Source organism: Artemia franciscana, chromosome 6, assembly GCF_032884065.1.
Source record: "Artemia franciscana chromosome 6, ASM3288406v1, whole genome shotgun sequence".
NCBI lineage: Eukaryota > Metazoa > Arthropoda > Branchiopoda > Anostraca > Artemiidae > Artemia > Artemia franciscana.
Window position 1 is genome coordinate 22,829,405 of NC_088868.1, and position 20,329 is coordinate 22,849,733.

Consider the following 20,329-nt stretch of genomic DNA (forward strand, 5'->3'; position numbering starts at 1 on the left):
ACTCCTTTGATGGTAGTTTCTTGTCGTTCAATCGGTCTAAAGGCCATATTTTCAACCAGACGAAAAAAAATTGTCCATTTTTCAGGTCTCCTTGCACCCTCCTCATCCCAATAAAATTTCGAGTCCCCTTTTCCCAAGCGGACAATACAATCGCTGAGAGTTTCAAACTCGTTGGGAATTATCATTTTCTTATCTAATATTTTGCCCCATTTAAGAGGGAAAGTTGACGGAAAAAAAGGTAGACAAGTCAGCAAATTAAGATAAAATATTGAAAACCATGGTAATGATAGCGGTCAAGTATGGTTCTGAAACGTGAGTGCTACGAAAGGCCAAGAGAGATTTGCTAAAAGTTTTCCAATATTTGCCTACGGAGAGTATTACGTACTTTATAATTATGTTGTTTAATATCCTATTTACTCTGTAATTTGAACTTCAGCGTGGATATATAGCCCTACAAAGAAATTGACCTTTACTAGGATCGTGAAGCACCCACCGTGGCAAAGCCATTCCAAAGATAATATTTGAACTAGGATTATTCGTTACTTCAAAAGACCTTCTCATGGCGCAATTCCTTTACCCAAAACGTAGATCGTTCAATATTACCAAAAAGTTCTTAACAATATGATTATATCATATTGTGATTATATGAATCATAATAACATGGAGAATGCCTAACAAAGTTAAGAATATTATAAAATCTTCAGTATTGGTTTGCAGAAAGCTTAACATAAAATATATCTATATCCTAGAAAAATAACGTCAATACTAAGAACTAAAAACTACTCTGATCAAGATATCCAACTTCGCAAGAAACAACTTTTCACAGTTCAATTAAATTAGAAGTTGCCTGTCCCATTCGTGTATTATACTTTTGTCTAAGCAATACAATTTCCTTTCCAAAGGTACTGTGAAGCTGAGAAAATGTTTTAGGAGGCAGAAGCACAGGTGTCTCTAGAAACGGATTAATTCTTGATGTCGGACTTGTAATCACTCTTGCTTGCCTCTGAGCTTTTTCCAATTCTAAAAAAAAAAACATTTACAGTGAATCAAAAATAAAAATATTTGTGTGAGCAGGTACCCATAATTTAGGGGGGGGGGAAGTTGGGGTCCCAACCCATCAAATCTCATGATGCTTTTCACGTTAATCATCTGATTCAACTGTTTTTCGGTAGTTTTGAGAAGGCCTTTTCCGAAACCAACTTTTGTATAGGTACCAGTGAATGAGATTAGTTAGGAAAGCTTTAATAGAATCAATATAATTTTCTGTAACCATAAATTTCAAATAAATTTCCATTCAATTCAAATTGTAGTACTTAGTTGCATATAAAATAAAATCCTCACCCTAGATACCATCCAAAACAAGAGTAGTGTTGAATTAAAAACCCTCTGTTATTGATGCCCCCCCCCAAAAAAAACAACTACACGGTGATACATGAATACAATCAACCAGTATTAATTGGATTGCCAAACAAATTACAAAACATTGTCATTTAAAACATTTAAAATTCAATTCTCTTTTTGAGTTCAGACATAGCATACGAACGTGAAGAACCTGAATAGACTAGCCTCATAGCTCGCTTTGCTCGGCCGTTTCCACAAAGTCTGACCCCTTATTATGTAAATCTCTCACATATTTCTTAAAGCTAATAGAAATCATAGATAATGTCAACAAATTCAAGGCAATTTCGATAACAGCGCACTAAAAAGAGAAATGCAAACGTGGACATAGGATTAAACAAGATTTCACAAATAAATAAAATAACACAGAGACAATAAATAACTAAAATGCAGAATCCAGCCAGAAGGCCAGAATTAGCAACTCTTATCCAAGACACCCATGGCCAATAAGACTTATTGGGGTTCATAGGCCAACTTAAATCTTGGATTCCACTAACATAGAACATATTGCAACAATAAAATAGAAGAAAACCATAATTCCGGCCTCTCATCCAAATTCAGAATTTTCAATTTAGGTACCTTGTCAGTAAAAATGGGCTTCAAATAAAGGGGATTTTGTCCATGGCTATTCATATTCCCGGGTTTTGTTATGCTAAGGGAAAGTTTTATTTTTAGCAAACTGAATTTGGTAATACACAATTTTGAAACATTTTCTAATTTTCAAATTATAATATTTGCATTTGCCCCCCCCCCCCATACAGACAAAGCTTATGGACTTCTATTCCGTAGCCAACAATATCTTACTGATAATGGGACCATAGAGATATCGCATTGATAGGTCTGTTTTTTGCATGTTCAAATTGAAGATCTGGAAAACTAGGACTATTTTAATTCGTCTTCTTCGTTGAGCATGCTAAAAAACATAAAATATGAGTGACCTGTTAGCTCATCAACTTGTCTCTGTAGTTCAGCCACCATCACTTTTAAATAGTCATAGCTGGCACATGTTATCATCTTCATCCAGTTTTCTGCTTCTTGCTGCGTCTCTGTTCCAAGTACATACGTCCGAAGTCCAGCTGTATTAGGGCCACTAAATACAATTTTAAAGCAATAGCAGCTTTCTTCTTCAGCTAGTTCTGAAAAAAAAAAGTAAGCAACAAAGATTTTGCACATGTCACATGTCTTGAACTTATTTCTATATTTCTTATTTCATTGAAATTTAACCTAAAAAAAGTTGAACAAAGACCCCTATGCTGGTTAGGTAAACAAAACAGATAAAAGTAATCAATAATAAGAATAGCTTTGAATCAAGACAGTGAACTAAATAAAACAATAAATTACCTTAAAAATTTCGTTCTGGACATTTTGTGGCAAAAAAACGTTCCTTTCACTTGGGGATCTTTTTTCTAAAGCCAAGGAAGATTCAATATTAACTTGGGCTAAGAAGCTAAAAACACTGCAAGAAAATCCAGACGTGTAATAAATTTAACATTGAATGTCAGTAAACTACATTGACCAAACTTTGACCAGTATACTACCTCAAAAACAAAATTCTATTGGTCTATTCAATGAAAATGTCTTTTGATTTCGATAGATCACACCATATAAGGCTATACCCACCATGGGCAGAGAAATTTTTTATCAATCTTTACTAACAGAAATAGAGAGATGAAAGACTAGAAAAAAAAACAACTTATATATACATGAGAACAGCATAAAAGAATAAGAAAATTTTACAAACAAAGAAAAAAAAACTGAAGTACTCCCCCCTCCCAACTTCAATGCCCAGCGCTGTTACTAGCATTTGTTGAGACTATAATCAACCAGTAATTAAATGGATTGCTGAACAAAATTCACAAAATCATCATTTATTACATCTTAAATGTTTAATTTAATCTCAGAGTTCAGACATTGCCTAAAAACAAGAAGAAACTGAACAGGCCATCCCTAGAGCTCATCTCGACTGAGCATTTCTACAAAGACATTTGGCTCCCTTATACAAACGCTTGATATGCTTTCTGAAGATAATAGAAATTATGGTCCAAATATTTCATTTTCACATCCAGAAATCTTCATCAACAGATATGAAGAAGAAAAAAAATTGCAAAAAAGACACAAGAATGCAACAGTTTGTGGTAACAAAATCAAGTAAGGAGCAACTTGTGCTAATTGTAACAGAAACTTTAATAAAGGAGTCTTGGTAATAATAAAAAAAAATTACCAAATTTTCAAAAAAGGGGGAAAACATGTGACATAAATAAAGTAGCCTTGATGCAAATTACATAATTAAATTAAGCATATAAGAGGACACTGTTGCAGAAGCCTCAAGTTCCTATCATAAAAAATGCAAAATTTGGTATTTTTTTTTTAAGAAGGAAGATCACAGATACGTTAGTTTTTCTGTTTATTTGTTTGATTTCTCACAGTTGATCACATCAAAAAAACATTCTTGAATCATAGGCAGTGCGATAGCACTGCCTAAGTAAAGAGTGATGTGGGCCCAATGTATTATTATTATTTTTTTTTTAGATTGGGGTACTTTGTATAGAACAAGTTGTCATAGAAACTTCAAAAAAGTTTAATTAGACTGAAAATTGATAGGGCTATTGCTCTTTTTGATAGTCAAAAGTGATTGAAGGGCAACAAAACGATTGCAGGGCATCTATGCCCGTCATCTCCCCAAGCACATCCAATCAGAATTTGAGATAGCCATTTTGTTCAGCGCAGTTAAAAGATCCGGAAATTATGTCTTTGAGGATGACAACCTCCCTCCCATAGCCCTCAGGGCAAGGGATTAAGTTATGCCCTGGGGGCATATAAGGTCTTTTACAGAAAATGTGGCTGTACAAACTTCGGAGGAAGCTCATTGGATTGGTAATTCAGAAGTTCTAGTGCCTTTTTTTAAGAGTCAAAGTGATTGAAGGGCAACCCTTCTCCCACATCCTATTTTGCCAAAATGCATCTGACAAAAATTTTGAGATGTCCATTTGTTGAAAAGAGCTAATTCGATTGAAAACTGAAAGTACTAGTGCCGTTTTTAATCGTCAAAAGTGATTGGAGGGCACACTCCCCCCCCCAACCCACACCCATCATTTCCCAAATACATCCAATTAAAATTTTGAGATAACTACTTTGTCCAACGTAGTTGAAAGGTCTGTAAAATATGTCTTTGAGAATGACAGCACCCGCCCCCCCAAAGCAGACAAAGAAGTATTGCTGACCATTTCGGCAAGGATTGCTGAAGAAAAAGAAGGATTGCTGTCCATGTACCCTCATACAAATTCTGGAAAAGTAAATGTTTGGGTTTTACTGACTGCAAAGAATGGGCAAAACTTTATTTGGTAGAAACTAGCATCAGCCAGGAATGCCACTGCCAGTAATTTATCACAAGATCTGCTGATATTTCACCCCTTGGTGATTTTTCTCATGATTTTCTGTAATCTGGTGATTTTCTTCCTTAATTTAGTTATTTTTGTTAAATTTAGTGATTTTCTACAAACGTGGCTGACATTCTATGCATGATTTGTTTTCACTGTTTTACTGAGGTGAATCATCAGTGACTTTCATATTTTGTTTCTCTTTTTGTTCATTATTACAGAAGAATGGCATCTACTTTGGGCTTCTCAGTGTCCTTTGGGCAATTGGGTTCCTGGTATTGACACATTTCAAATACATGTCCCATGTGAGCTGGCAATGGATTGAGCCTCAGAAAAAAAGTCAGGTAAAGGAAGCATAGTCCCACACAAACATAGATTCAGCAGCCTATGCCAGATTTTTTCAAGAAACTAAGTAGTCTCAAAGAAAGGGAACAAAATATACTAGGCTTTTAACACACTAAGTATTTTGTTTTTGGTGTCTTGAACACACTAAACAAAGAAACTGTCATAATTAACTTTAGTTCTTAAGGCTTTTGTCATGCCTACTTGACTAAGACACATTCAAAAACCTGATAAGTTCACCCATACCAGGACTGAGACTAGGCCTAGCCTAACTGAGTTTCTGGTGGGAGTTTACTTAGAAATTAATCTTAAGCATTAAAGTAAATGAGCTCTTGAGGGAGAAGTTTAGTAGATAAATTAAAACGTGATTTTTTTTATGTGCAGAGTATTGACATGGGACAAGCCTAACTAGAAATGTTCCATAGTTGATACTAAATTAAATTTAAGTTCTGCTCTGGCCTATCATATTCTTGCTATAGATTAGATTCGAATCATTCACATTCCCTGTACATGCTGGACTTTGGGCTGAACTAATTTCAGTATGAGTGTCCTATTATATTATCTCTACAGAAGGCAGGTATTCTTGAGACAAAGATAGGAAATATGCTTTATTCTTTTATTTCAAGTCCCTTTTCACTGCTGTTTCAGCCTCCTTATTATCTATTACTATTTTTTGCTCCCCTCCTTTTATTTTGATTGTTTGTCTGATGGGTTTTTTTTTACATAAGGTAACTAACAATCAAATAGAAAACCCCCTTGCAATATTAGTAGAACTACCTTATTATACCTCTAAAAGAAACAGGGAATATATAGAGGTAATTTTGTGCAATAATTGCAAGATTTGCTGTTTCATTTCAGTAGTAACCTTTCATAAAAATTTGAAAGTGCTGGCACTGAACTTGAAGTACCTTGGTAGATTAAGATGAGGATTTACTGTTTTCACTTTAATTGCTTACTAAAAAAATGTTTAAATAGATACATAAATGTTTGCAAGCTATTGGGTACAAAAGAGGACAAGAGATTGTGTCTCTACAACTCTATTCTCTTTCTCAAAACATGAAAAAAAAACAACATGTGAGCTTGATATTTTCCTAGTCAAGAGTTCTTTAGATATACTAAGAAAATAGACTAGGGAAAAAACAAAACCAAAAAAGCTAGTTCCATGTATTTTGACTTTACAATGAGATGCAATAGAAAAACCCCTTGCCATGTCAGTGTTTTGTGTATGTGTGCATTTATACAGTTTCTTGGGGCAGACATTTGGTGTAAAAATTTGAGTGCAAAAGTTACAAGCCTATACCTAGTTCCAACTCTATATCTGAAATATTGACAGATTTGATTTATTACTATAATTTGAGTTCAATTCCATATTTGGATTTGATATTATTTGAATATTGACAGATATGATTTCCTTGTGTATAATTTGTAAAATTTTCTGCCAAATATGGAACTATAGAACTAATGTATAGTAGTAAATGGTACTCTGTACTTCAAATAGTTTCTCTCTGTCTCAAGTCATCCTTCTCACTTCCAATTTGAGGACATAACTCACAAATAGTTATTAAGATACTATAAGTATTTACATTACTTGTTGTTCTAATTTTCCTTACCCTCTTATCTAACTTGTTGTTATGTCTGCTCTGCTTAACCTACTGACCTGCTTTAATTTCATTTTGATTCTTATGTTCACATGCCAAGTCCTGTTTCAGACAAAGATTCTTGCAGAAAAGTTTCCGACTGAACAGCTTGATCCAGTGATTACAAACACAAAACTCAGGGCAACACAAAACATTTTGTACACTCTCATTCAAGACTGATTAGACAGAGGGAAATAAAGACATGAAAAGCAGCTTTGGAAAAAAGTTGGTTCACTAGCCAGAACAAGTTCCAACTTAAAAATTATCCTAGGCACTCATTATTCAGAGGTAATTTCTAATCCTGGAGTCAACCTGCTCAATGATGTTTTAAACACAAGCCATTGCATTTCTTGAATTGAAGAAAATTCTGATACATTAGTGCATATAAACAGATCATTCTTGCATTTAATCCTAGCAAAAGTGAAGTTGTTGTATTTTATAGAAGATGAGCAATTCAAGGGACCTTGTTGTTAAGTTTGGTGATCATAACATTCTATTTTCAGATTCTATTGTTCATTTGGTAATGTATATTGGGTCAAATATGGTTTTTACACATGCCCTACAGATAAGTTCTTTTGGAGAAAAGGTGAGAAAAGCATATCTTGTTCTTTCACCAAAAAAAAATAAAAAAAAATAAACAACCAACAGATTTGAGCCTGACTGTACAATGCTTTGGTTATAACATTTTTAGCTATGTCTCCATTTTGGAATATTTTTTCCAAGATTGATGAAAGACAGTTGCATTCAGATTTCTATAAGTATGCAAAAGTTTCTACTTAATTTATGACTATGGGCAAAGGTTACATTGGCGTCATGTTTGTTCAGCATTACTGACCCCATTGAAGCTCTTATTAAGCATCAGACATAATTCTTAAAATTCAGTTGAGTCCAGTAGCATTGCTATGGTAACTTGTCCCTAAGTATATGTGTGTAGTACCTAAGTTTTTTTTTCATTCCTATTAATGTACTCAATTTGTGGTCTCATACCATTTTTCAAATTGATAATAAAATTATCTATCTATCTAAAAAAAATCATGCTGCATATTATAAAGCAAGAATTTTGATGAATAAGTGTTTTTTTTTTTTTTTAGTCTTGTACATACCTATATATTCTAGGAATATAGCCTATATGTATTGGGTGTATTGGGGGAGGATTAGGTGTAGGCTATTTGCAGTGAAACAAGTATTGATGTTAGTCTATAGTTAGGCCCACCCAAAAGGATACACCATAAATTTCTGAATATAACTTTAAAAATGAAAATTTTTGTTACTTATATCATCCCTAAAACTGCTTCACTTTACTTTATCCCCCCCCCCTCTGTAATGTTCAAATATATAGGTCAGACTATATATTTCCCAAGCATTTTCTGTTTTTTGATTACATCACTTTTTGTTCAAAGAGACTTAATAGCAAAGGATCAACATCAACAAGATCAAGAAATGGAAAAAAATGTATGTAAGACATATAATTTGGGCTGTATGTTTGCACATTGGGATATGGTAAATTAAGATGAAGCACTTTCAGGAATGATATAAGTATTTTAGGATTTTTTAAAATTATTTTTAGAATTTTTATGAGCCTAGCCAATGTTTCCTTTTGAGTAGGCCTTACTATTGACCAATAATCAATAATTAAATTTAAAAAGAGCATAAAAACATATCAAATAGTGTGTTCACCTTATTCCTATGACATATATGGAATCACATATTAATTGGATCCTTTTTCTCTCAGACTAGACAAGAGGCCATAGCAAAAATTCTAACTCAACTGATCCAAAACTGATCCACATTGGGATATGGTAAATTAAGATGAAGCACTTTCAGGAATGATATAAGTATTTTAGGATTTTTTAAAATTATTTTTAGAATTTTTATGAGCCTAGCCAATGTTTCCTTTTGAGTAGGCCTTACTATTGACCAATAATCAATAATTAAATTTTAAAAGAGCATAAAAACATATCAAATAGAGTGTTCACCTTATTCCTATGACATATATGGAATCACATATTAATTGGATCCTTTTTCTCTCAGAATAGACAAGAGGCCATAGCAAAAATTCTAACTCAACTGATCCAAAACTGATCCACATTGGGATATGGTAAATTAAGATGAAGCACTTTCAGGAATGATATAAGTATTTTAGGATTTTTTAAAATTATTTTTAGAATTTTTATGAGCCTAGCCAATGTATCCTTTTGAGTAGGCCTTACTATTGACCAATAATCAATAATTAAATTTAAAAAGAGCATAAAAACACATCAAATAGTGTGTTCACCTTATTCCTATGACATATATGGAATCACATATTAATTGGATCCTTTTTCTCTCAGACTAGACAAGAGGCCATAGCAAAAATTCTAACTCAACTGATCCAAAAAAGAGTACCAAAGCTTTGCCTCAGATAAAACTGAGCCACTATGGGATATATACAGAGAAGATTATCTGATTAGCTCCTCTCTATCTATTCAAAGCAGGAGTCAACAAATACGAGGCCAATGTTAAATCAAAGCTGTACTGGGAATCACTCATCAATTGAAATTGGCTCAGAAATTCTAGTAAGAATTTACAGGAGACTGACTACCAGATTATTTTGCTGGAAAACATGATTTTAGGTAGATAAAGAGTCCAAATGAAATCTAAAAGGGTGGCAATTGGTATTGTTGGAAAGAGTAATGGACAGCACATTTTCAGCATGTAGAAAATTCTTTCTGCCAACTTTAATGAGACACTTATTCCCTATAAACAATTGCCCATAAGTATTGCTAGCCTTTGTTTTCATGGGCTTGATCATAAAGTAGGCTAGGAAGGCTTTCAACAGGTTTATCCTCTCTGTGACCAAGAAGACTAACAGGACTAATGAGAGGAATTAACAGGAGATTGACTGCCTGTATATCTTGGTGGAAAACATGATTTTAGGAAGATAAAGAGTCCAAATGAAATTAAAAAGGGTGGCAATTGGTATGGTTGGAAAGAGTAATGAACAGCACATTTTAGGATACTCCCCTTTCACTTAGCAAATTTAGAAAATGAAAATTTACTGAATATGGGTAAAATTCTAGTTAATTGACTTCTTGCTATCTCAGAAATGGTTTAGGTTAGGAAAATGAAACTTCGAGGGATTAACCTACAGACTAAAGTATGTCCTGGGAAGGTATTTTAAAGCAACTATCTCTACTTCTTCTCCCTCTAGAGGCTGCTGACCTTTGATGACCTTTAAAAATATGTGTGTTATAAAAGTGAAACCTTGCAAAATAGATTTTATACTTAATTGAAGTACAAAAAAGAATTGTTTTCACCTTCATAACTTTGCTCAATTCCATTCTATAAGGTTTTAAAGATATGCAAATACATTTCCTAAATTTTGAAAAAAAAACATTCATATGGCTTAAAATTCTACTCAAATAACAGGAATAGCATTTTCAGAACAAAAACCAGAGAAAAAGCAACTAGAAACTGAAAATTAAGGTAAAATTTAGTTTTGTCAAAATTTCAATAGGTCATGTCATCTAGGCTAGTCATATAGTTCAATGTCATGTAGGCTAGGAAAATATCAGGGACATCTAGAGGGAGAAGGAGTGGAGGTATGTACTTCAAAATACCTCCTGGGACATACTTTACCCTGTAGACTCATCCCTGAAAGTTTCATTTTCCTAACCTAAACCCTTTCTGAGATAGCAAGAAGTCAATTAACTAGAATTTTACCCGAATATGAAATAACATACCTACTGTACATCCTTCCAGAATAATAACTCCAACTGGTTCTTTATCAAATTTCTTGTCAAAGTAAAAGAGAAGATTTCCTTTCAAAACAAACCACCTTTTGAGAAAGGTCCTATTTACTTCCCCTCTTTTCATAAGCCACCCTTCTTTATCAACTGGAGTTAAAAAAGAAGTGGCTAAGTTGGAGAGCATTTTTTCATTTAACTTCATTACAGGCTATGCTAAATTAAAACACTGACACACAGATTCAGAACTTAAATTTTATGCGATACGTGTTGCAAATTTACAATGCCAGTTTTGAAAACTCGTTATTTTTTAGCCTAGTTTTAGTCTTTTATCAAAACTAATATTTTTCCATAAAGAATATAAATCAGTCCGGGATAGTTGCTAAGGTATTTCCAAATTATTACTTTTGATACTCTTTTATCGGAGTATTTCTTCTTGAATACTTCCTGAGAAGAAGAGCCGTTTCTAGAGGGCCCTGCGTCAGCAGTCCTGGGTGCTAAAGCAGGGGGGGGGGAGCACGACTGACGCCCACTTAATTTTTTTTCACTTTGGCTATTTTTTTGGTTATATTTGTGTCGGAAGGTGGGTGCTGTAATTTGGTTTTTTCTCGGGCACCACCAATCCTAGCAACGACTTTTGCTAAAAACAAGATAATACTTTTTCAGTACTTTATGGTCAGAGTATTACTTCGTTTCTCGAAAGTCTTAATTTTAAATGGATATTAAAAACCAAAGCTATCTGTAAACCATAATTTATATCATTCGATTTTTCACTTTGAGTTTTGTAAGAATCTTAAAATCATATTTAGTGAGCTGAAGGATTTTTCTTTGGTGTGCAGTCTATGTGCAGTTTTCAAGTGTATTAAGGAAAAAAATTCCTGGATTGAAAGAATCGAACTGCAGCAATTAATTTCTTCAGTAATTTTTTTCTTATTATAGATCACTTACGGATATTATCTACAGGGATAAAATTGACAAGAGTCTAAGGCAAACAGCAGAATTGTTTGGACCTGCTTAAGATATAAGCAACAAGCGGTCGAAAGACCACTCCCAAAAATACGCAACAAGCTCTACCGTTTGAATAGTTGTAAGTAATTATTCTAAAGTGAGCAATTAAATTATCAGTTACTAGACACCAAAAATATATAACTGATTCACCAATTATAATTACTTTTCTAAAATTCAAATTGTAAATAGTTAATTGAGACCTGTTAATCAAGACCTGTTTTATGAAAAATAAATCTCGAAATTCCATCGAAATAATGAGCAAACATCAGCCCACAGTAGCCAAAGTTTAAAAACTGATCAAAGTGAAACTGTACTATTCATATTAGTACGTTCAAAAATCCAACTAAGGGAAATAACAACCCCTTACATCGAATAATACGGAAAATCCTTGTTCTTTCAAGGAAAGTACTGATGTTTTTATTTTTTCATTTTTTTTTACCAAAGGTGATTGTATCATAAATGTGGTCTTAGAATGCTACGAGATGCTTCATTTTAAAGAAAATTTCAATGTCCAGCGCTTTATTTTAACTAAAAATATAGGTGTTAAGGCAATGTGGTGTATTCTGTCAAAGATACTTAGCATCAATTTTCGTCTAACGACGGTTAAAATATCAAAGAAGGAAACAAAGAAAATCTTTTTGTGGTCTAAGACCTTAAACAGTAATTTTTGACTTTTGCAATCTGATCGACCTTGTTCACCATTTTTGTTCCTCTAAATACATATTTTTGCTGAAAGAAAGTCACGGATGCCAGAGATTAAAATTTTTAAGAAAACCAGTCAACTTTTACTGGTTTAAGATCCTATACCGAAGGTTTTGAGCCCCCTTTCTGGCAAACCACACCAAAGTGATGTTTTTCACCATTTTTTGCCACGAAACATTGTATTTTGCCCAAGAAGGGTTAAACTGCTGATTACTCTAATATCAAACATAGGCAATATTCATTTTTAGGTTCTAATATCATATACAGGAGATTGTGATTTCTGAAACGAGGAAAGTGTAACCTTTTACCATTAATTTATAGCCAACCTACAAAACCTTTTGCCCACCCAAGCAAAATTTCCAGTTTTGAAAATGAATTAGTTTTCTCTTGAAGATGAAGATGTAGTTAATTTTTTTTTTATTAAATTAATCAATCATCCCAAATAACTACAAATTTATCAAACATCATCTCAATCGTCACAGCAGCTTCGGCAAACCCAGTATTACAGGAATTATCCTGGTAATTATAAAAAATATGTGCGTAGATCTAGTACCCTTCTAAATTCATATTTATTCTGTTTAACCGGACTTGAAGCCACCCCATCACATATTAAAAAATGAGCACCTAAAAAATTGGGTTTTATGTGAAGGCTTAGTTGTTGATTAGCTATTGATTGTGAATTGAGGCTTGAACTCGCTATTAAGTGTGCCACTACGTTTTTAGACTACTGAATTACAGTGTTAAAAGCTACTAAATAGAAAATTTTGATAAAATAGGGTGTATTTATGCTTTTCAGTATTTACTAAATAATGAAAGGTAGATACCTGTTACCTGATAAGAACAGTGCTTATTGCCGTATAGGTTGAGTCAAAGATTACAAAATGAACATCATTCTGCAATCCATGATTAATTTGTTATTACCTTAACCCTGACTGCTTTATTCCTGTACCACATATGTAAACAGGGACACGAGTAAGTACACTTTTGTGTTAAGGCAAAAAGTATAAGGATTGACTGCTAAGTTGCGTTTGCATAATAGTTTTATAAAAGTTAGAGAAAAAATTTATTGAATTTAATATGGGATTAAGGGTTGTTTTAAAGTTAAGACTGTTCGATACCTTAATGGATTACTTTATCATCAAGCTTTTTTAGTTTTTATGGCCAAACTATTCAAATCTGATTGGGCAGTATTGCTAGAGCTTGTACAGCTTTGATTAGTGATCCGAATAAGTAACAGAAAACTATAAGCAAACTTAAAATGTTCATCTTTAATGAAATCTACTGACTGTATACAATATATAGAATGAGGAATACCCATTTGGCTTCCGATATAAAAGAAAAAAAATTTATTTTCTTGTAGCGGTCGAAACCAAGTAGCTGATTCTAAAATTGTTTTGAAGAAATACTAGCTTCATTTGCCCGCTGTGTAGCCACATGGGGTAGGTGTATTTTTAGTTTCAAGTTGAACTCAAAACTGACTCTAAGAAAAATTGGGCTATTGAACCGAATGCCAATATCTCTTCGTGAAACTAATATCTCCTGCATTGATTCCAGCGGAGCCAAATCTAGAAAATGTTAGGGGACGGGTAAGATTTTTTTCGATTTTTTTATGTAGATATTAACAGAATAACATTGAACAAATATACCTAAGACAGGGGGTAACCATATATGCTAAATCTTTTATTTAGCAGCTGTCGTAGCAACCACGACAAACGAGTTTACAACTGTCGCTACAACAATGATTACAATTATTTCTTGAAATATTTTTTTTTTTATTAATTACGAAAGGCACTACATGCAATAATTTCCTTGTAAATGCGCCATTAAACTGCTCTCTGTAATGTTACAGTGTCCTGTTAGCTGCGGAGAGGAAAAAAAAACACGTTGTTTTCGACGCAGAATATCATGGTTTCAGTCACTTTTCTTGTTTTTTAAGCAAATGGATTTTCCTTGTTTATCAAAGCCTAAGGAATGTAGACTTCCTTTATAGTTTTTTTTTTGGACAAGGTGGTTCAATTAATTTACTTTGTGCTTCAATATGGAACTATTTTAGGAGTTTTAGGAGTACTTTACAATTTAATAGCAGTGAGAAAACGAAGTACAGGGGTGATTAAAAAAATAACCCGTTAGCCAATCTTGCTGTTTTAATATAGCACATAGCTAAAATAGTTTGAAATGTAAATAAGAAGGTATTCTTTAAAGTCTAGTGAGGGATATTTCACAAACTCTCTGCCCCCTTAACTGGCGCGCCTGATTGATTCGAAGTATTTGAACTAACAATTTTTTGTTAGCTCTGGGAAATTGGAAACACAACACACAATTGTTAATTTAATGAACAGTCAAAAATTTTGAGAATTACCAAGTTTATTTCTAATAGCAGAATTTTAAAATTTTACAGTTCAAATTTTTTCATCCCGCAGTGCACGAATCCAGATTTCATTATTTGAAGTTTTAGATATCTTTTTATCACAGAAGCGGTTTGTGATTTGGCTTAATTTTATATAACAATTTTTCGGGATTCCAGAAGAGACTGTTTGGCAATAAAAGCGCGAATACAAAGTTTAAATTTTCAAACTAAAGCAGCATTAAAAATGCAGGATCAAAGTTTTGTTACTAAAATATTCAAGTCGGTCATAAAGATTGATCCATGATGTTGCTTATGATTTTTACAAAATAAGGATGGCGACTTGTTCTAGTGGTCAAACTGTGAAGGTATGGCATCGAATAGGCTGTAAACTGTTATTACCTAATATTTTTCTGTTGAAAAGGTTGAATCAGAATCCGGAAGAATATCTCGTGTCCTTGCATTTGTCTCCTTCCCTTCTGCTCTTGCATCAGTATATTTGTTTTCCACAAGGCTTTGAAGCTGCTTTAGAAACTTCTGTAACTAAATTTTCTTTAAACTGCTCAGAACTCAAATCTAGGCCTCTGAGTAGCCCAAATCTCTCTGTAATGTATTCAAACAATGCATATTCATATAAAAATATTTCTATTAAGGCTTATTATGGTAAATTTTTGGTTGAGGGAATCCTTGCTAGGCCTATCTTTAAACTAGGCCTAAGCTAAATTTGGTGAATAAAATTTTAAGTTTTCTACCCTAGGTCTAAAATTTACTCTGACAAGGTGTTATCAAATCTCTCAGTATAATCCTAAGACATAAGTTCCACATAATGAAATATGTTAAGAAAACAGTTCTTGCTACATAATATACAGAATAGCCTAATCATAGTTTACACATTTTGAACAGGGAGAACCTTTATCTTCACTTTTGTTTTTTGTAAGAATTTCATTATCAAATTTCTGAACAATAAGAACAGATTTGACTAGCACTTCCTCCATTTTCAAATATAAATTTTACCATTATTAGTGCCATCTAATTATTTCTCATATTAAACAATAACAGAAAAGTAGTGAGAAATTGGATTAGGTTAATCTGGGCTAGTTGGCTGCTGTGTGTTTGTTTGAAAATGCTTTTCAACACTTGAGAATAGACACAAAAATTTAGAATGTAGAAAACTCAAAATACAATGAAATAAGAGCAGATCAAGGTCCTCCTAGTATAGTCATGAAGAATAGGAAATGAGGATAAAGGTACAGCTTATATATTCATAATAGATATATTAAACATTAAATACTAGTTCTTTTAGGGGGGAAATAAGAAAGACAGAACAAAGAGATAGAAAGGCATAGAAGACATTTAAAATAAGGATTTTAAGTATAGACAATGAAGCATTAACTAATCACTGTTTCATTTTAAAAACAGTGTTTTAATGAACAGTGTCCACTTTGACAAAATCTCAAAATTTTAATAATCAAAATTTTACTTTTCGTCATAATTTAGTGTATCTTTCCACTTTTTTAAGTTCAATATATTTAGCTTAAATTAAAGAATTCATAATTTTATAACAAAAATTCTATTTCATGCACATCCACAACCACCATATCTATTTATTACCAGGTCAATGTCTACTTCAATATTTCGGTGAACAGTTATAATGGATAGTCCTGTCAGTTTTGGGCTCTTTTTTAGTAAAAAAAAACACAAAAAAACTGAAAATTCAAATAAAGACCAACATGGTCAGAAAAATATGAACTCTAATAAAGATGCTTGTATGTATGTGCCTCAAACTAATTAGGCTATAAAAGTCAAAATACTCCTTAAAAAACTAATAATTATGTGTTTGTTATTTATGTTTTTGATAGGTATAGATTGGTGATATAAATTCTCAGGGTTTCAAGCTGTGGTAGATTTCCAATTATTTTGTTTTAATCTTGAGATTTTCAGATATTTAAAGTTTAAATCTCGATATGTCTGTTGAGCACAAAAATAAAAATTTGAAATTTGACTCAGATTTAGCATTAAGTAAGAGAATTGTCCTGTAAAATTTCGATTTACAAACAACTAATCGTGGAAAAATGATTGGATGGAATTTATCAAAATAAGTATAAAAATCTTCAGTGGTATATAGGCCTATAGCAGTTTAGACAATTTTATAGACAAATATATGCAACCCTTATGCAAAACAAAACTATATTTTGTGACTAGTTGGTATTGAGAAGGTGAGAAATTCTGAAGTAATATTGTAGTTGCTCTAGGTTTTTGTGGTTAACTCAAGCTGTGTGAATTTCCACTGTTTATCAACATTTTATTAGTAAACGTTTGAAAAAAATCGATGCCATTCCACTGATTCAAACTGAGAATTCAGAGACACATCTATATCAGCTAGATAAAAAAAAATGAACAAATAATTATTTGCCTTCTTTTATAAGCAATTTTCCGAAAATCTATTCTTCTTAAATGATTACTCTGACATTTGAAGGAGTATTTCGACTCATATGCTTAGTTTTTAAGCATATACTTATATGGACCTTTATTAAAGTTCTATAGAGTTTTCCTTTTATTTCAATGATTTAGGATGAACAGAGGCGGTGATATGTCATATAATGCAGAGCTTAAGTTAGATGAAAATAGGCAGTAAAATGGCCACCATTTGCTTACCAAAATCCAAAACTTATATTAATAATTATTGAACTTCTCATACATTTACTTTTTACTATACAAATCCAGGGTCGTTTGAGTTAAACCAGGTTTAGCAACTCGCCTTAACGATTGCTTAGCAGGTTTAACGATAGCTTAGCAACTCACCTTAAAAATCTGTTTAAGCTCACATATGATTTATTTCTGTCTGATGTTTTAGTAGTTTGGGAAAATTCAACTGAAGCCTTATAAGGTAATATGAACAAACCAAAAGCAAGAGACAAGGTTACGTGGATGGAGTGTTGGTCAAAATTTGACTACGAGTGGAAAAGAAGGCAAGAATTTTCTAAACACAGTGGAAAAGTAACTAGAATAAAAAAAAAGGAGCCCCACAAGACCCTTTCAAAGCAAGTTTATACAGGATAGTGAAAAAAAAATCGCTTCAATTAGAGGTTGAGATGGATACAACGCTTGAGAAGGACAAGTATTTATAGTGAGATATGCGGCAGCTCTTGATACCCTATATAGACCATACAAATTTACATATTTCCACACAATTCCTCATAACGAGTTCATAGACTTTCTTTCAGCAGATGTCGGGGAGAAGATCTTTGACAAAGTTTTTGATTCGCAATCTTATACTATAGTATTATACATCCGCAATATCAGCTCGAGAGGGATATCTTGAAAGAGACTATTAGATGTTAAGAAGCTAATGGCGAAATCGGACAGGGTATGGCAGAAAGTTTAATAAGAACATTTTCAAGGAGAGGAATTCCTTTGGATAAACTAGCTTTCCAGTCAGTCTTATGACTATGCAAGTGCAATGTCTGGTCAATTTGAAGAGCCCACCGGAAATATGTGAACTTCATGATCGTCATGTACCTTATATTCCCCGAAAGGCCCACAGGCTAAACATTGCTATAGAACACAGCGGCAATTCATCTCTTTTGACAGTCGAACTTTTCAACATCCTTGAAGAAATATACGTGTTGTACTCATCTACAAAGTATTTAGCCACCCTTAAAGAAAAACTCTCTTTGATTGAAAAAGCCTTAATCTCCAAAATTTTATCCCAGACTTGGTGAACTGCAAGGGGTGAAACAATATAAACCGTAGTTACTTAGTTTGAAGCAATAGTATCCGACCTTTATGAAACAAAACAGATAATGAACACTGATAATAGACAAAGGCACAAGCTAGCGGCCTTCTGAAAAGGATTCTAAACTTTGAATTCATCACTTGCCTCATCTTTATGAAAAAAAATCCTATACAAGATCAGGATAGCAACAGAAAAACTGGTAGAAGAGGAGATCAACATCATCGACACAATCGAGATGCTTGAAGCTATGAAGAAAATTTTCAAAGAATACCGGAGGATAAAATGAACGATTCCATTGACAATGCAAAAGTGTTAGCCGGAATGAGAGAACGATCCAGAGGCAGATTTTGTCAGACATCATTGCTGGCGACTTGGACCATCCCCTTTGACAGCTGAGTTCAGAGTCAAGCCGAGATTCCATGTATCAGTTCTATAGATAACATTTTAGAATCCGGCTTGAAAGCTTGATTACAATGGTGGGAGATAATCTCAGACCTTGCATTGTCAATTTTCAGCCATTTTGCTCCTTAATTCAGCCTCCTGTAAAAAAAGGATTTCAGTAGCAGATATTGAGCTAGCAACAATGTTTTTTTTCCAAACCAAGAAAGACCTCCTGATTCTATTGCTTTTTAAGGAGAGCTTGAACTTCTGTTTCAGTTGCTATGGTGCTATTTGCTTCAGGGAAGTCCTAAGTAAAGGAAATAACCGTTAATATCAGCTTAAGCAAGCTGATTGCCTTTACAAATTGGCTACAATAGCATCTATTGCAGTTACTGCTGCCAAAAGGACATTTAGCAAGCTCAAGTTTGTTAAGAATTTGCTGAGAACTGCCGTGGTCAATTCTTGACAAGATTCCCTCATGTTGTTGGCAAATGGGAAAGACTTCACCCATTCCAATGACTTAAACAAGATTTTTTACCGGTGGTTCACTTTGAAGAAGATGCGAATACAAATATAGCTGTTCACAGTTACGCATTTAAACATCTTGTATTCCGTTTTAAATTATTTGTACGTCTCTGTAGGTAAGTATAAATGACAAAAGATTAGTGTGTAATAAATTCTCACGGGTCGTTTAATGTGATCTAGGAGTCGTTTAAATGACGGGATCTCACCCCCTGGTCTTGGTGCTTCGAGCCACCCTGAGGGAGGAGGAAGGGTGGCTCTAGTATTTTGTTCTCAATACATCTTTCAGAAGGGGTTGTGGGATGTGAGTTCAACTCATTGGTGACTCTGAACTTCTTTCCAAATCATACCTTTTCAAAGTCTAAGCTTGCTGTATCCTCTTTGGGAAGCAGGACAAGCAAGCCAAAACATTCTTGTAATTATCTCAATTAAACCCAGTTAGAGCGCTAAAAATTCTCTAGTTAGAGTTACTAACTGCTTTGTTTTAGTATCCACGGTCACTTCAAGTTCTGTAGGAGAGAAAGAACTATGGGTTTTCAGATTCTGACTACAAGGAAATTCACTAAAAGCGGTCTCAGATTCCAACCAAAATTTGCTAGAACTAAGAACTAGACCTGTAGTTTTGACTTTTCAATATCTGTAACATATTTGACCTCTGTGTAGGGGTTAGGGGCTAAAGCGTTGCCAGCTTCTATTGTATTGTGAGAAAATTTTAAGTGTAAAATACGGGAAATATTATTGTCAGAGACTTACCTCCACAGAGGTCTGAAACTCCCCCAAAAATAAGATAAGTTTAAAGGACTTTCCTTGAAAACTTCGGAAATTACTAATTCTTTGGTCACTGTGAAGAACCAAAACCGTATGATTTTGTACGATTTAACGCTCTAAACTTTCGTCATTTTCAGTGTTTCTTCAAAAAAAAATATTGTCAAAAATGACTCGTAAATTGCACATTATAAATTGGCATTTACTATTAACATTACTTCTCCATGATAAACAGCCTTTATGCCCACATCTGATTAGTCAAATGAGTCCATTTCCTTGCTGTCTCGTAATATTTCATTAGAAAAAGTATGTTACTAATATCTATGAAAAAATAAGGTTTCTCTTCCTCATTATATTCTTTTTAATGATTGAAAACGTCCCTGTAGATCCTT

The 20,329-nt window shown here is 33.4% G+C and overlaps 1 protein-coding gene across 1 annotated transcript; it reads right to left on the reverse strand.

The window, feature by feature from the left end:
* Window positions 1-689: 689 nt before the first annotated feature.
* Window positions 690-10,773, reverse strand: LOC136028196 (sesquipedalian-1-like). Its single transcript, XM_065705911.1, has 3 exons — window positions 10,477-10,773; window positions 2,337-2,534; window positions 690-1,020 (listed from the first exon to the last, which is right to left on the reverse strand). The coding sequence occupies exons 1-3, from the start codon at window positions 10,682-10,684 to the stop codon at window positions 821-823; spliced, it is 606 nt and encodes a 201-aa protein (XP_065561983.1). The 5' UTR covers window positions 10,685-10,773; the 3' UTR covers window positions 690-820.
* Window positions 10,774-20,329: the final 9,556 nt, after the last annotated feature.

What these genes read in the sequence shown, in the direction of transcription:
- LOC136028196 (XM_065705911.1), bottom strand. Translation starts at nt 10,684, where the DNA reads ATGAAGTTAAATGAAAAAATGCTCTCCAACTTAGCCACTTCTTTTTTA. An exon ending in TCTGGAAGGATGTACAGTAG is followed by an intron (nt 2,535 to 10,476) that starts GTATGTTATTTC and finishes TTTTTTTTTCAG; the next exon opens with AACTAGCTGAAGAAGAAAGC. An exon ending in ACAAGTTGATGAGCTAACAG is followed by an intron (nt 1,021 to 2,336) that starts GTCACTCATATT and finishes TTTTTTTTTTAG; the next exon opens with AATTGGAAAAAGCTCAGAGG.